Source organism: Trachurus japonicus, chromosome 19 (genome assembly GCF_045865225.1).
Source record: "Trachurus japonicus isolate A0001 chromosome 19, Traja_1.0".
NCBI classification, from domain to species: domain Eukaryota; kingdom Metazoa; phylum Chordata; class Actinopteri; order Carangiformes; family Carangidae; genus Trachurus; species Trachurus japonicus.
Genome location: NC_140925.1, coordinates 25786396 through 25801652, shown reverse-complemented (window position 1 = coordinate 25801652; position 15257 = coordinate 25786396). Strand labels below are relative to the sequence as shown.

At 43.2% G+C, this 15257-nt stretch overlaps 1 protein-coding gene across 3 annotated transcripts in view; it reads right to left on the bottom strand.

Annotated features, from left to right (window-relative positions):
- adam11 (ADAM metallopeptidase domain 11) overlaps positions 1-15257 on the bottom strand; it is a 35955-nt gene that overhangs the window by 6663 nt on the left and 14035 nt on the right. For all 3 annotated transcript variants that reach the window (XM_085762149.1, XM_085762150.1, XM_085762151.1), the window contains exons 5-22: positions 11929-12011; positions 11125-11182; positions 9815-9878; positions 8972-9117; positions 6496-6570; positions 6233-6304; positions 3801-3967; positions 3220-3304; positions 2983-3073; positions 2548-2599; positions 2269-2368; positions 2113-2184; positions 1666-1758; positions 1496-1576; positions 1366-1416; positions 853-916; positions 645-750; positions 442-561 (exon numbers count right to left, since the gene is read on the bottom strand). In XM_085762149.1, coding sequence (XP_085618275.1) covers positions 442-561; positions 645-750; positions 853-916; positions 1366-1416; positions 1496-1576; positions 1666-1758; positions 2113-2184; positions 2269-2368; positions 2548-2599; positions 2983-3073; positions 3220-3304; positions 3801-3967; positions 6233-6304; positions 6496-6570; positions 8972-9117; positions 9815-9878; positions 11125-11182; positions 11929-12011 — 1580 coding nt within the window. The remainder of the gene's footprint in view (positions 1-441; positions 562-644; positions 751-852; positions 917-1365; positions 1417-1495; positions 1577-1665; positions 1759-2112; positions 2185-2268; positions 2369-2547; positions 2600-2982; positions 3074-3219; positions 3305-3800; positions 3968-6232; positions 6305-6495; positions 6571-8971; positions 9118-9814; positions 9879-11124; positions 11183-11928; positions 12012-15257) is intronic.

Sequence of the window (15257 nt, the reverse complement as noted above, 5' to 3'; positions counted from 1 at the left end):
TACAGCTCCTCCATATCAGTGCTTATAGAAAGATGATCATGTGTCTGTCTGATCAGCTCTGTCTTGCGCTTAAGATCGTGGGTTTGATTCCCATGTTGACAAAGATGGCAAAACCGGCAGTAGCCCCGCGGCCCATTCAAAATTTCCCGAGAGGAAATTTTCTAGTTATTATTATTATTATTATTGGATGGAATCATTGGAATAAAACCAACATATTAACTATTTAACTAGATTTCTCTTTCCTTATTTCCCTCACTTACTTCTACTATTCTCCTTTTACCTGGAATTAGTCCAGGTATTAGGAATCCATATTTGTCACAGACCACGTCCACAAAACAAAACTGATCCACCTGAACCTGAATGTGGCCTTCTGCCTTCGTCAGCCCTTCAATTGTTGTTCAAACCCTGAAAGTGTCCAGGTACAGTAGCAGCAAACCTCACCTGCAGTCCAGGTATCTGTTCTGGTGGTGGATGGTCAGACTGGTCAGCTTCCCCTTCAGCTCCCCAAACCTGGGCTTAGCCGTCAGGTTGGTGCACAGCAGCAAACCACAGAGAACATCTCTGTGCCATACAAATGAGAGAAGATGTAACAATAAAACCATGAACCAAGTATTTATATAACGAATAGTGTTCTGTTCACTCACTGCTTGTTGCACTGCACCCATCCCTGACCACTGGAGTCTGGGCCACAGTTTCCTTTCTCGTTGCCTTCAGAGTTCAGCTTCTCGTAGCAGAACCTGTCAGCTGAGTCTGAGAGGAGAGAGAGCAGACTCTTTCACTAACACCGTTACAACCCTGTCCTCCTATTACACACACTGAGGAGACAACACTTGATATCCAATCCAAACCTACTGTAGCCCCACAGAGTCCTGCACTGGCCATCTCTGGTCTTACAGCGACCTCCATAGCAACGGCCCTGAGGAGGAGGAGGAGGAGGAGGAGGAGGAGGAGGAGGAGGAAGAATAGGAGGAAGAAGAGGTGGAGGAGGAGGAGGAGGAGGAAGAATAGGAGGAAGAAGAGGAGGAGGAGGAGGAGGAGGAGGAGGAGGAGGAGGAGGAGGAAGAGGAGGAGGAAGAAGAAGAGGAGGAGGAGGAGGAGGAAGAGGAGGAGGAAGAAGAGGAGGAGGAGGAGGAGGAGGAGGAGGAGGAAGAAGAGGAGGAGGAGGAGGAAGAGGAGGAGGAAGAAGAGGAGGAGGAGGAGGAAGAAGAGGAGGAGGAGGAAGAAGAGGAGGAAGAAGAGGAGGAGGAGGAGGAAGAAGAGGAGGAGGAGGAGGAGGAGGAAGAAGAGGAGACACATGATGATGAGGAGGCAGTATAGACTGTAGCAGATTGTATTGAGTAAGAGTGAATGTGAAGCAGACTGTACCTGTCCAGCATCACACATGTAGCCGTCTAGCTTGTGAACATTGTGTGGACACTGAGAGAGGAAGAAGATGATTATTTTCAGATGAATGCAGCTTGTAAACAAACAGTATGTGTGTGGAGGCCTGGTCCACCTGGCTGGAGTCTCCTGCGCAGGACTCTGGGATGTCACAGTCGTTGACGGCGTCGCGGCACGTCGCCCCTCTCAGCTCGTACTGTCACACACAACCAGAGGAAGAGAGAAGGAGCCAACAGGTCAGTCTGGGCGTATGAACAACAGGTGTGATTTGTAAAAGCAGCTCACCTTGCAGTCCCTGCAGCAGAGTCCGTTGCTGCACATTGCATTATGGGTAAGAGTACACTTCTTACAGCAGTTTGCTCCATTGCGAGCGCATTCCTTCAGGACAAAGAGGGTTAATAGTCGATCAGTACATCATGAGTGTCACATAACTGACAGCACTGAGGAAAATACATATGAAACCACAAATAATCAAAGAGACATTGACTTATTTCACCCCTTTTTGGGGAATAATCCAATTTAACAGCAGGTAGAATTGAATAAGCAGGGGGTAAATAACAAGTCTGTATTTGTAATTCAAAGTGTCATCTAAATAATCATACAGTTAAAAGCCTGTCTGAAATTCTATCTACACTGAATTGTTGATCATATATGCACAAATACATAGAGCATGTTTCAGTCCAGACAGTGCTGTGCACAAGGCAAACATTGTGGTAACTTGAGTGCACTCACCACCAGTGACCCACAGTCACATTCCTCTCCCAGCTCCACATATCCATTGCCACACTCTGGTGGGTCTAAAAGCTATAGACAAAACAAAGACGGCATTAGGCTAATTTATTTTTGGAGGAGCATGGATTTCAGTGATAATAAGCACCTAGCGTTCACCTTGCTGGGCTTGTTGAAGAGGCAGCTGCCTCCTCCCTGCTGGAGGAAGCGCAGGTACTCGTCAATACTGCAGCGAGAAAACTTCCTCGGCAGGTTGTAGCTGAAGGACGGAGAAAATGAACAGAACAGAAATGACTGATTTGGGATATGACTCAAAATCAAATTCAGAATGAAATATATTGGATCAGATTACATACATGCAGAGAGAACAACATAAAGACTGAGTCTAAATGAACAATGACAGTAGTTACATCAGTTCCCTGTAAGATGAGCACATACCCTGTGTCCTCCATGATGCAGCCCAGCCATGGATCTGGACACCGGCAGTCTCCTGGACACACACACACACACACACACACACACACACACACACACACACACACTGTGGTCATGACAACAGCTGCTGCTACTTCTCACCACCTGAGGGAGCTGTTAGTGCAGCTGAGGTAAAATGTTTTCTTTACTCAATGACAAATTTAATGCAATTCCCAGTGGAAAACATTGTGAGAGCAGCATATAGGGTGAGGACATTTGTAAGACAGGACAGATTTGAGCAATAGGATAATAAAAGTAAGCATTTTATCAGAGGGACGAAGATACTAAAAATAGAAAGTCATTTAAGACCAGTGTGTATGTAACTAAGGCCAACTGTCGCTGTTTTTAAATCCACCGTGAATCCTTGTGCAATGTCCAAACCATTGACTTTGGTCTGACCTGCAGATGTTCGCTCCTTGTTTCTCAGCATCCCGATGTTCTGGCCAAGACTCTGACACAACGTGATGGCCATGGGCCCCACCGTGCCAAACTGAAGATATATGTATAAAAACACAAACAAGGACAAAAACTGAAGGTGAAAGAGACTTAAGGACTAATGAGAAAAAACATTCCAACTTGGCCAAGCACCAATATTTTGTTTTCAGTTTCTCAAGGCCAGTGGAGGAGAAGTGTCACCTCGTTGATGCCTCCACCCCGGGTGACTGAGCAGATCCCCCCGATGTACGCTGCCTCACTGCGGCTGCTCATAAACGTCCTACCACTGTGGTAAAGACAGACAGACTGATGTAATAATAGAAAGAAGAGGAGAAACAGGAGGTGGAGCAGAGGAAGAAGAGGAGGAATTTGGAGGAGAAGTGAAGGATGAGGTGGAAGTGAGGGAAGACAAGAGATAAAGAATGATGAAAAGGGGGAGGATAATTGCGAGTGGGAGAACAAAGAGAGGTGAAAGAAAAGTGAGGAGGAGAAGAAATAGAAGATGGAAAAAAGACAGAGGACGTGGCGAATGAAAAGAAAGGAGGGGGAGGAAAAGGAAGGAGATGGAATATGTAGAAAGGGACAAGAGGAAACAGGAGGAGAGGAAAGAGGAGGAGGATGAAGGGGAAGAAATAATAGAACAAGGTGAATAGGGAGGGTGGAGAAGAAGAAGAAGAAAGGGGGGAGGAGAAAAAGGTAGAGGAGATATAGAAGTCGAAGGTGGAGAAATACAGGGAGGAGGAGGAAGAGAAGAAGAAAAAGAAGAAGGAGACTGAACCCACGAGAAGAGGTGCACGGCGTCGCAGCGGCCCTTGATGCTCTCCTTCCTGTACTTCATGAAGTCACGCAGGGTGAGCAAGGCGTCGTCGCCCACGGAGACCTTGTTCTCTACCGACCAGGTTTCCATGGCCACCAGGACGATGCGAGTGTTGAGCTGCTCCTTGTAGATCTGGACACATCAGAAAGGAAGAAAGAAAATAAAATCACAGGAGAAGAATTATACAACAGGTGAAGAGACGAAAACACAGCCCACTTCATCATCACATGTAAACAACAGAGATAAAGACCTGTGAAAGTGTTGTCATGGTGATACAAGGGCAGATTCATGCAATGTAATGTCAATTCAAATAAGAGAAAACACAAACACAAACACACATCTAACATCTCATATATGTGAAGTAATTATGATGTATAATATGAATGTGTCCTGGGGGAAACTGTTTAAAAGATGTGATTTTCTGACGTGTGAACCTTCTTCTGAGGGGTGGGGGCGCTGTAGGGAAGCTCTTTATTCACTTTCATCTTTAGGCTACTTCCTGCTACTTTATTGACTCCTCCTTTAATTCAGGTTCTACCTCCTTACCATCTACTACACTTCCTTCTTTACACCCTTATTTTCATAATTTCTTCTTTACTTCCTTTGTTATGTAGGCTACTTGCTTGTCCCCGTCTCAGATCCCTTCATTCATTTTCCTTCTTTGAATTTACTTTTTCTGTACATTTGGAGATTGTTGTCATCATAATATATAGTCTAGTAGTCTAATTTAGATCAGATACAATAACACCTACGAGTGCTGTACACAGGTTTGATCTATCTCAGCACACACAGGTACCTGGGCTCATATTGCATTTCTTGTTTTTAGCATTTTGTTTGACTGACACTGATATTGATACATGTTGGTGTAAATTTTCCTCCCTTGAAACCATTGCAAAGATTGAACAAAATAAAACAGAGCTTTTTTTAAATTATTATTATTATTTATATAATGTATCTTTTTATTTATTTACTATTGCATTAGCTGTTATATGACAATAAGGATTCAAGAGATAAAAGCAGATACTTGCCATTTGTCAGGTTACTGACTCAAACTAGTGACAGATTTCTTAAAGTGACAGAGAATTTTTCATAGTCAACACAGTGTGAGACCAAACCTGAGGTGCTTAGAATAACATCAGACAGTAAAAAAGTATTTTTTGTGAATAAGGGATGGCAGGATGGCAATGTCTCATCTGCAGGAAAAAGCAATGAAATCTGGCGACTGTCCTGAATAAGCTCAAGAGACTCTCTACAATAGATTCACCATGAAGAGGTGCCACGGTTAAAAAAAACAAATAAACATGACAGGAAGAGGAAGCTCATGGTTGGCTTCCCATTAAAGGGATAGTTCACCCTAGAATGATATTTCGCTCATTATCTACTCACCCTCATGTGGACTAAGGGCTGGAAGAAGTTTCAGAGTCCTCCGTCCCTTCTCTGAGTTACAGGGGGTCTTGGTGTAGCAGTGCATGTCCATATAACGGTTGTAAAGGGACACCAGAGCTCTTCGTAAAAAAACACACACAAAAAAACATCCAAATACCTCCATGCTGCTCGTATGTAATGTCCGTCTTGTGCTGAAGCCCCAAATTGCGTAATTGTCCCGAAAAAAATTAAATAAGTCTATATTTTAAGCTTGTTTGTAGCGGAAGCTTCTCAAAGCTCCTCTTCCTGGTCCGTCCAAATCTCGCGTGATTCGCAGTAACCGCACTGACGCCGGCGCAAATCACGCGAGATTTGGACGGACCAGGAAGCAAAATTTTTTTTCCTGCTATGGCCAGGCAAAGACCCGCCTTACTAGGCCTCTGATTGGCTTATCACGATGCCCTCGACTCTGACGGTTAGGTTTAGGCAAAGACGGTTGGTTTAGGCGTGTGAAGGGAGTGGTTAAGGTTAGGGTAAGATGCAGGGATAGGCTTAGCCTTGCAGAGGCAGCCAATCAGAGGTGGAGTAAGGCGGGTCTTGGCGGGTCTTGGCTGGCCGTAGTAGGAAAAAAAATATCGCGACCAGGAAGAGGAGCTTTGAGAAGCTTCCGCTACAAACAAGCTTAAAATATAGACTTATTTAATTTTTTTTTTTTTCGGGACAATTACGCAATTTGGGGCTTCAGCACAAGACGGACATTACATACGAGCAGCATGGAGGTATTTGGATGTTTTTTTGTGTGTGTTTTTTTACGAAGAGCTCTGGTGTCCCTTTACAACCGTTATATGGACATGCACTGCTACACCAAGACCTCCTGTAACTCAGAGAAGGGACGGAGGACTCTGAAACTTCTTCCAGCCCTTAGTCCACATGAGGGTGAGTAGATAATGAGCGAAATATCATTCTAGGGTGAACTATCCCTTTAATATTCAGACTTTTGTAGATTATCTTTGTCGATTTAAAGCCACTCACCGCATCGGCCATGTTCACCACAGCTTTGGCAAAGTTCTTGGTCTGAGTGGTCGACCGACGGAGCTGCACAAACTAACAAAAGTAGAGGAGAAACAGCATCACTGCCTTATCTTAAGTTGTCAATGTCTTATCAGCTGAGCACCGTGTGATTAATGATGTGTTTTTTAATGAGAACCTCACTGACGTTTTATTATTGCTCTCATGCTGCGGTTACAGAGATAAGGTAAAAGAAAACACTCTGGAGCTGTCTGCCTCACTCCTACCATGTCGTGGTCGTTGACCACCATCAGCTCGATGTACTTGGTCTCCGTCTGGACGGTGCGCTGGCCTCGCCGCACCTGGAGGTGGCAAAACAAGTACACACACTGTCATAATAACCTTAATGGAAGACAAACAGATACATGAACACAACACGCATACACGCACCCAGCATGTGAAAGCATTGCTCACACACAGATGGACACATATGCTGATGCTGGTTAAACTCTAGTCTTTGTCCTTGAGAGCAATAATCACTCATTCATGAAGCAGAACATTGTTTAGTATTTGATGATGCCATGTCTGATAACATCAGGAGTCTAATAAGACGGTAAATTACTTAAAAGTACCTGAAAGTTTAAGTTTTGAAATGAACATCCTAGATATTATTTCAAATCTAAAAAACAACACTGCTTCTCCAGGACTGTGTGGGTGATGTTTTGGTTGATTGAAGATGCAGGAAACCCCGGCACACAATCCTACAATCGTCAGTGAATGAAGTGAAAAATGTGGTTTAAACCGAAATAAATAATAGGAAAACCACATTCACGCGCATCCCTTGGCTGCACACACAGAGAGGACCGCCCCTTTATGCCGTTCTCTCTCCTCATTGGATAAAGGTTGTAGGATACAAGGAAAGTTTTCTCCTCGGCTTACAGCAGAGCAGAGTGACTGACAGACCCGTGTTTCAGACCAAACACTCTATAGAAGTGATTGTTGTCGGAAGATAGAACTATTTAAATCTTAGATTAACACAAACATTCAGCTTCTGTTTTAATAAGTAAATAAATAAATAAAGCGGATCATCACAACGGCACAGTGCGTAGTCTCAACACGGCAGTGACATGCAGTCATCCACCCTCACAGTCCTGCTCTTGGGACATCCACAGCTGCTTTTTAGTCCCAGTTCGTCCCTGCTGTGTTAATTCAGGTGGAGTTTCCATTACGCTGCCAACAGCCTTTGATCTGACATCAGATGTGACGGAACAATCTATATAGATATAAATGAATGAATGAATGAATTTATTTATTTCGGTATATCAAGCTTATATAACCGAAAGGGTGTAGGTTGAAGCCAAAGCTTATACCTTAAAAAATTAAAATAAAATAAAATAAAAAAATATATATATACGCATTAATACAAAAGGATCAGATCACAGACATTTGAAATTAATCAGTACACTTAAATTTCTTTTTTTTTTTTCTTTTTTATATTTTTCGGCTTTTTTTTGCCTTTATTTGATAGTGATGACAGTAGAGATAGACAGGAAATGGGGAGGCAGAAAGAGGGGGAATGACACGCAGGAAAGGTCTGCCCGACGCGGGATTCGAACCGGGGACGCCTGCGGCGAGGACTGTAGCCTCTACATGGGGCGGCCGCTCTACCCACTGCGCCACGCACCGCCCCAGTACACTTAAATTTCTGATCACAACAAAAGAATTGTACACAGCGCATAACCCAAAATAGTACAAAATCATTGAACTTAATTTTCCATACTGTAACAAGAAATTATGTTGTTCTTATAAAGTTTTTTAAAGCTGACTAGAGTACAGCATAATTTAATATTTTCAGGACAATTATTCCAGATGTTAACCCCTCTAACAGAAAGACAGTGATTTTTTTTTACAGTAGTTCGAGTCTTTGGTTTCTCAAAAATTAGTGGTCTTCTCAGGTTATAACTGGAATCATTCATTTTAAACAGATTCTGGATATCTTGAGGAAGAAGTTTATTTTTTGCTTTGTACATGGTTTGTATTGTAATGTAATCAACTAAGTCCCTGAATTTCAAAATGTTCAGGCGACTAAATAGTGAGTTGGTTGGCTCACGGAAAGGTTTATTACTGATGATTCTTATAGCCTTTTTTTGCAATAATAAATTCATGTGTTGATTCCATAAGTTACATTAAATAGTGGTTATTGTGGTTATTTATTGCATTGAAATGTGCCTGGAACTGTGGAAACCTGCCTGTGAGGTCTTGGTGACGTGTGTGCACTGCGCACCTGGCAGCCAAACTTCCACTGCACCTGCTGCGCTTCGCCCTGCGCCAAGAGTCGACCTGGTTTGAGGTAGACCTGGTTTGAGGTGGCGAGCTTTCAGCGCACCCTCGGCGGGACATTTTCGCACAAAACTTCCACTGCGCCAAGCTGAATCTGTGACACCTCCCCCTGCTGCGTGGCCACACCCATCTCAGCGCAGCGCAATCTACCAATCTGCCAGGCTGACCGTGCGCCGGGCTGCGCTGGTCCAAACTTGCATTACACCGGCTGCGCTACCCTGCGGCACCTGCGCTGCGCCATGAAACTAGGGCCCGTCGTATCAACTGACAGACTTCTCTGTAAAATATTGATCGTGTTTGCATATCTCAACTCTAATGTTTCCCTCGTGGTGACACTTTCTTCAATACATGTGACATGTTGGTAGCAGGCCATGGAGGTGTTGAGGTAGGAGAAGAGTCACACAGGGCTGCAGCAACACTGACTTGTCTTTTGGAGCGTTTTAGTCCCGCTGAGAGAACAGGCTTCTCCTCTTCAGACCCGCCGTCTCCGTCTCCATCCGTCAGCTCCCTGTCTCCTTCACTGTGGCCGTCTGGCCGTCCCTCGGGCTCTGAGCTGTTCACCGAGCATCCTGACACACACACACACACACGCACACACACACGCACACACACACACACACACACACACACACACACACACGGCGTGGAGAGGTGGAGAGACACAGAGTAAATGCGAGTGAGACAGAAAAGTGGCTAGTCATCAGTCCATGGATGGATGTAACCATGTATTTTAGTCCACTGAGCTGCAGGAGAAATCAATATCACACAGCCAGCGATGGAAAGGTGGAGTATAACAGGCTATAATGGGTCAGGGCAGAGGAGAGATGCAGCGAAATGAGACGTTTAGCAAGGATGAGGGGGGCGGCTGGACAACTTGAGGAGGACACGGTGCATTGCTCTGTGTGTGTGTGTGTGTGTGTAGTTACATCTGGATTTTTTTAGACCATTCAATATGAAGGACAAAGCTGCGTCCTGCAAAGATCTCTGCAAGTCTAAGTTTGGCTTTTGTCTCCAACACAACACCGAGACTAATACCTCAGCTCTTTCAACAACAAAAAACACAGACTTAATATGTATCACATCACAAAGTTCAGCTAAATCAAGCCAGAGCTGTTGGAGAAGTCATGAATAATTTGCAACACAGCAGGTTTTGTGCAGCAGGTTCTGTGTCACTGAGGATTTAGGATTTAGAAATAAGAGGACAGACGTCTATGATCATGAAAGTCGGTGGGAAGAGGAAGTCAACTTTGAAAGCAGAGGTCCTACCTGGACAGGGAGGTGGTAGGAGGTTAATGTCCGGCATGCGGTACACGATGTGGTCAGTATGGCCCTGGAGAGGGGGGGGGGGGGTGTAAAAAGGATGAGTCAGAGCAATGTAAGACAATGCATCTATTAAAAACCTGATTGACCTCACTTTACTAAAGCAGCAAAGATGTTATTTTGGAGCATACACTTTTCATATCTCTGGAAAACCCTCAGCAAGATCACAAGAAACCTGAGTCATGTTACGCCCCCCCCCCCCCCCCCAGATGTTATAATGAAAGAAAATTGATATAAATGATGCACAGAAGAGTCTGGCTTGGTTCAAACAAGAAGGGGGAAGTGAAAAGTTACTAATAGGCCTACTCAAGTAAACCTCAACACAGTTATAAGAAGAACAAAAAAAGCAGTAAAAAAGAAGTCAATAACCATTTTGATAAAGTGCTGAAGTTTCAAGCTTGAAGGCAGTTTTCAGCATTTTTCCCCCTGTAATCATTTTTAATGGGAAAAAAATGAGCTTTTAAATTCATACACGCCTTTAAATGACTTCTTCTCATCCTGAACTTAAAAGCTTTTCTGTCTGAGGAAAGTGCAGCTGGTGTCCTCTGAGGTACAGACGGATCAACGGGAAAGAAAGTGCTCTGATGCATAATTAATCAATCACTGGGCTGTCATAATGGCAATAACACTACTGGACACTGTGGTACACTCGAGCCGGGAATAAATACTTTATGAAAATGACCCATCTGCGATAGAGAGCTGAGGAGAGAGAGAGAGAGAGAGAGAGAGAGAGAGAGAGTTTAAAGATGAGCTGGGAGGCTATCGATCCATCTCTCCGGTCCATGTAATTGAGCTGCACTTCGATCACTCTGGGTCTTAATGGAAGAAATGCTCGGCCTCGTCCACTCTGTTATGCATCTATTTCATTTTAATACCAGATCTGAGACTAGACTCTAAAATCAAATCTGAAAATGTTTTTGAAAGATCTAGAAAGCCTTTTAAACTTTTTCCCTCCTCCTCCGTCTCCCTTTCTCTCTCTCGGGTGATGTGTCCTGTTAGATATGAGACAGGAGATGTGTTTCAGTGGTGGTGGATTGTGTATCAACTCAATACTTTCCATACAGCAACTCAGAGATAGAGTAACTCTGTCTGAGCCACGGAGAGACGTGGAGAGAGTGAAAGTGAAACTGAGTTGCAGCTTCACCATCAAGATTTCATCCGTGTTTTTATATCACGGTGCCAGATCTTGCAGCTCTTTTTCCACACATGATCTTGATGCTGCTTGTGTTTACCACTTCAATGAACTCCTGACTCACCTCTCCGTTGCCAACAGGTTCAATCCCATATGAGAAGTTTCCATCAGAGAACACCCCCCTGAAAATACAAAACAGTGGCTGGTTACAATGTGATCGATAGCCAGGGTAGATATGGAGGAATATGGAGAGGTTATTCAATCAATTGATCAATATAACTTTATTTGTATAGCACGTTTAGTGCAGTTCAAAGTGCTTCACAGATGACTGATCATTTAAAAAGAGAACAACAAATCAGTTAAGAAAGCTGACAATGATACAAGATACAAAAACAGATTTAAAAAGCTAAAATAACATGAGCAAAAATATAAGAAAATGCATTGTTAAAAAAGGGTAAACATTACAGTTTACCCTTTTTTAACAATGCATTTTCTTATGTTTATGATCTTTGCTCATATTATTTTAGCTTTTTATCCATTTACTTAATTATGGTCTATATTACAATAGACCATAATTAAGTAAATAGATAATAGAGTGTTCTCAGTTTACATTTGAATGTTTCAACACTTCCTTCTGCTCTTAGTGTTGTACTGAGACCATGCACGTCTGCCCTGTCAGCAGGTGAAGTGCATATTTAGCATACAGGTCTGAAAACAATTATTCATTGATTTGTTTTTGTGAAATTTTCACATATAAAAAGGAGAAAAAAAAAGTTTATCTCCTTCCAAAAATCAGATACTGAATTCCTAAATGTTTTAGCTCTGCAAGTTCTGGACAGTTTGGTTTCATTTACAGCTGCTCTAAATGAAGATTTAGTTCACTAAGTGTCAATTTGGGGCTGAGTGACAGTGAAAGTATTGGACTGACCTGAGGCCGTGGCAGGTGGACAGAGCGGCCCAGGAGCCAGGCAGCCCCCGCAGCCGCCCATGGTAGTAGCAGTGCTCCCCCCCCTGAAAAACACAACCAGACATGACAGTCAGACACCAAACACCATGTCTCATTTCAGAAAATGAAACCAACAATGACTTTGAACCTCTGGCTGCTGCTGATCTTCCGGCCTGTATATAAACCCAGAACAGGTATTCTCTGTCATGGCGGGGGGCAGGGGGCGGGGGGCTGCAGTCGGCCTGGTGGCTCCACCCAAGGATATCAGTGACACTGACTACTGTACGGCTCCGGGGTGAAACCTACACCTGCAGCACCTGCACCTGAGCTGGGTTTCAGCACACAACGCACGCGCGTGGCTCTGAGGAACGGAGAGATCAATTAAAGAGCGGGAATGTCGAAGGTCAAATGGGAGAAACTAAGCGACGGAGTCCAGTTTCAGAGTCAGGTCAGTGTGTGTAAACACAAAGTGAAGTAAATCCACTTAATTCACCTAAAAAAATAACATTTTCCAACAAGAGAGCCTGATCAGGTGTTTTTTTTTAAACTATGCACCAAAACTGTGGAATAACCCCATGTACAGGACATTAAAACAGACCATAACTACTGAGGACATTTTAAAAAATAACTTCAAACTACTGGAAAGATATTAGTTAATTTGTATCTTGTGTTTTAATCTGTCTTTATTTACCCTGTTTTATTCATTTGCTCCTACTGTATTGGTTTGTAAAGCTTTTTGAAATGTACTTTGTGTATGCAAATAAAAGTAAATTAAATAATGATACTATTACTACTTCTACTACTACTACTACAACTACTAGCCTAGTCATTTATTTATAACACCCCCATAAACTTGGGGAAAATCAGTGCAGCAAAGATATCCTAGTTCCAGTCACTGGATCCTTCATTTCCCAACATGCAACTTGGTAGCATCTTCCACTGGACTTGTAAGGCTGACTGGTAAACTGACACTGACATATATAATTGGTGGAGTGTCCTCTTTACACAGGTTGAAATAAACTGTATCAGAGTGTGTGTGTGTGTGTGTGTGTGTGTGTGTGTGTGTGTGTGTGTGTGTGTGTGTGTGTGTGTGTGTGTGTGTGTGTGTGTGTGTGTGTGTGTGTGTGTGTGTGTGAGCCACTCTGAGCTGATACCTCCATTACGGCAGTGCTTCAAGGTGTTACCTGTACACCTGCGTACACATACAGTAACTTCACCTGATTCTCCATAATCCCCTGACCAGGCTCCAGCTGACTGAAGGAGGTTTAGCTAAAGTGTTTCCATGCCACCTCTCTCCCAGTACAGGAATGATCAGATTACACCTGTTTGAATATGTTAACCATCAAAAAGGTGCGCAGAAGGAAATGAATTGTGCATGGAAGTGCACTCAGGAGAGGTTTCTTAATAATCAAGCAGGCCTCATCTAAGTGGATGGAGAGTACTGGCACGTCTTTGTGTGTAGCTACTTAAAACTACAGTGTGTGTGTGTGTGTGGGGGGGGGGGGTCAGGTGTTTGTAATGAACCCCAATAATGTCATGTCTGCCACCTGAGACTGCCGTTGTCTGGCCCGACTGACAGGCCAAAAAGAAAAGAGGATTTTCTTTATGCATCATCAACCTTCGCTCTGAGCCTGTGAAAAGTAGCTTCTCATCTAAACAGGTGTATAATGTGTTGTGGCATCATGTAGCTGGATGTCAGACCTGAGGTGGCCTACTGGGACTTATCTGACACTTCAGCTGTACTGGGACCTGCTCTGAGGTGAACTCACTGAATCACACGTCGTTGGCCAGGATCCTGTTAATGAGAAATCAATGAGCTGAGCTGGTTGTCAGTCAAGTGCAGCTCTCTGGCCTCACATTGATTACACTCACGGAAGCTACAATCAGGAGTGTGTTATTCCACTGCCTCTGAAATTTATAACGTGTTTGTGCCTAACGTATGATATATATTTAAAGAAAAATTATGGAAAATTGTTTGAATTCTGAATTGATAACTGAATAAATTGAAGAAAACGATTAAACTGGCAGAGAAGAAAGTTAGTTACTTATCAACTCAAACTAAATACCAGTTTAAATCTTGGTATTTTTCTGATGTGTTTCAGATTCAGCATCAGTTCGCCTGTGAGGGAAGAAAGGACTTCCATCACTCATATCGGCCAGCCAGACGACCTACAGCACTTAGCCCGAGAGAGAGAGATAATAAATAAATAAAAGGTAGGATTATGAGGCTAAATGGAGGAAATCAAATTGCCTGACACAGCAGACACACACTTGCTGCTGTGAGGGACTGAGTGTGTGTGTCAGACGAGATGCATACTGTAAGCTTCAAATTATGACCACTCGCACACAACGCATTGTGGATTGTTACGGCCGCTGGTATTGGTGCTGCGTAGTCCTGACACATCATCAATGCTGGCTGGTCAGGACAGGAGCAGCTTATCAGGACACTAAATTAGAAGTGAATGACATGTATATAAATATATATTAATAAAAAACTGATTACACACACACACAGTTGGGGTCATGTTCCACAGAGATGAACAGATTAAATTTAACATTATGAACTCTAACTGAATTAGAGGAGCTGGAGTTCACTCTATTTCTGAACTTTGACTCAGCATTGTTAAACTGAGTCGAGTGGAGGAAATGAAGACATGATAATGAAACACCTGAAGTTGGCGTCAAGTGAGAGGAAGGAAGACAAGATTAATATCATCAATAACCAGGGATTGAGACTATTAAATGCATGCAGCAAACCGATAAAGGTTGATTAACATGGTCTATCGATGCATTAGTTGGAAAATAACATGATTATTTTACATTAATGTCAATGTTTTCCCCACTGACTGACTGCCAGTTACAACACGTGATCAATAGTTTGATCAGTGCTCAGACTCACACGGGAATGAAAACAGATTTTGTTATCTCAGAGAATGAGAAACGAATCTACTTGATTTTGTCAGAGATCATAGAAAAAGCGTCTTTCAGCAGGACACTGACAAATATATAACAAACAGCTCCCATCAATCTCAACCCATCCACATCCCTAATTCACTTCCTCGTTCAGTCGTGTGTCATTGAGATCCAATTGGAATGAGACAGTCACAAGCTCGCTGCAATAGCATGGATCCACGGGGACCAATAAAAAAAAGTGACACACAAAGCCAGGAGGAATTTATTGGCATGTCAATAAAACTAAATAAATCAAGATGGAGATGGTGTTGGTAGAGGGAAGTGGTGGGTGGGGGATGGGCAGCTTCCAGCACGCTGGAGAGAAACTGTCCATGTAAGCAATTTGTGCTTTCCATGGT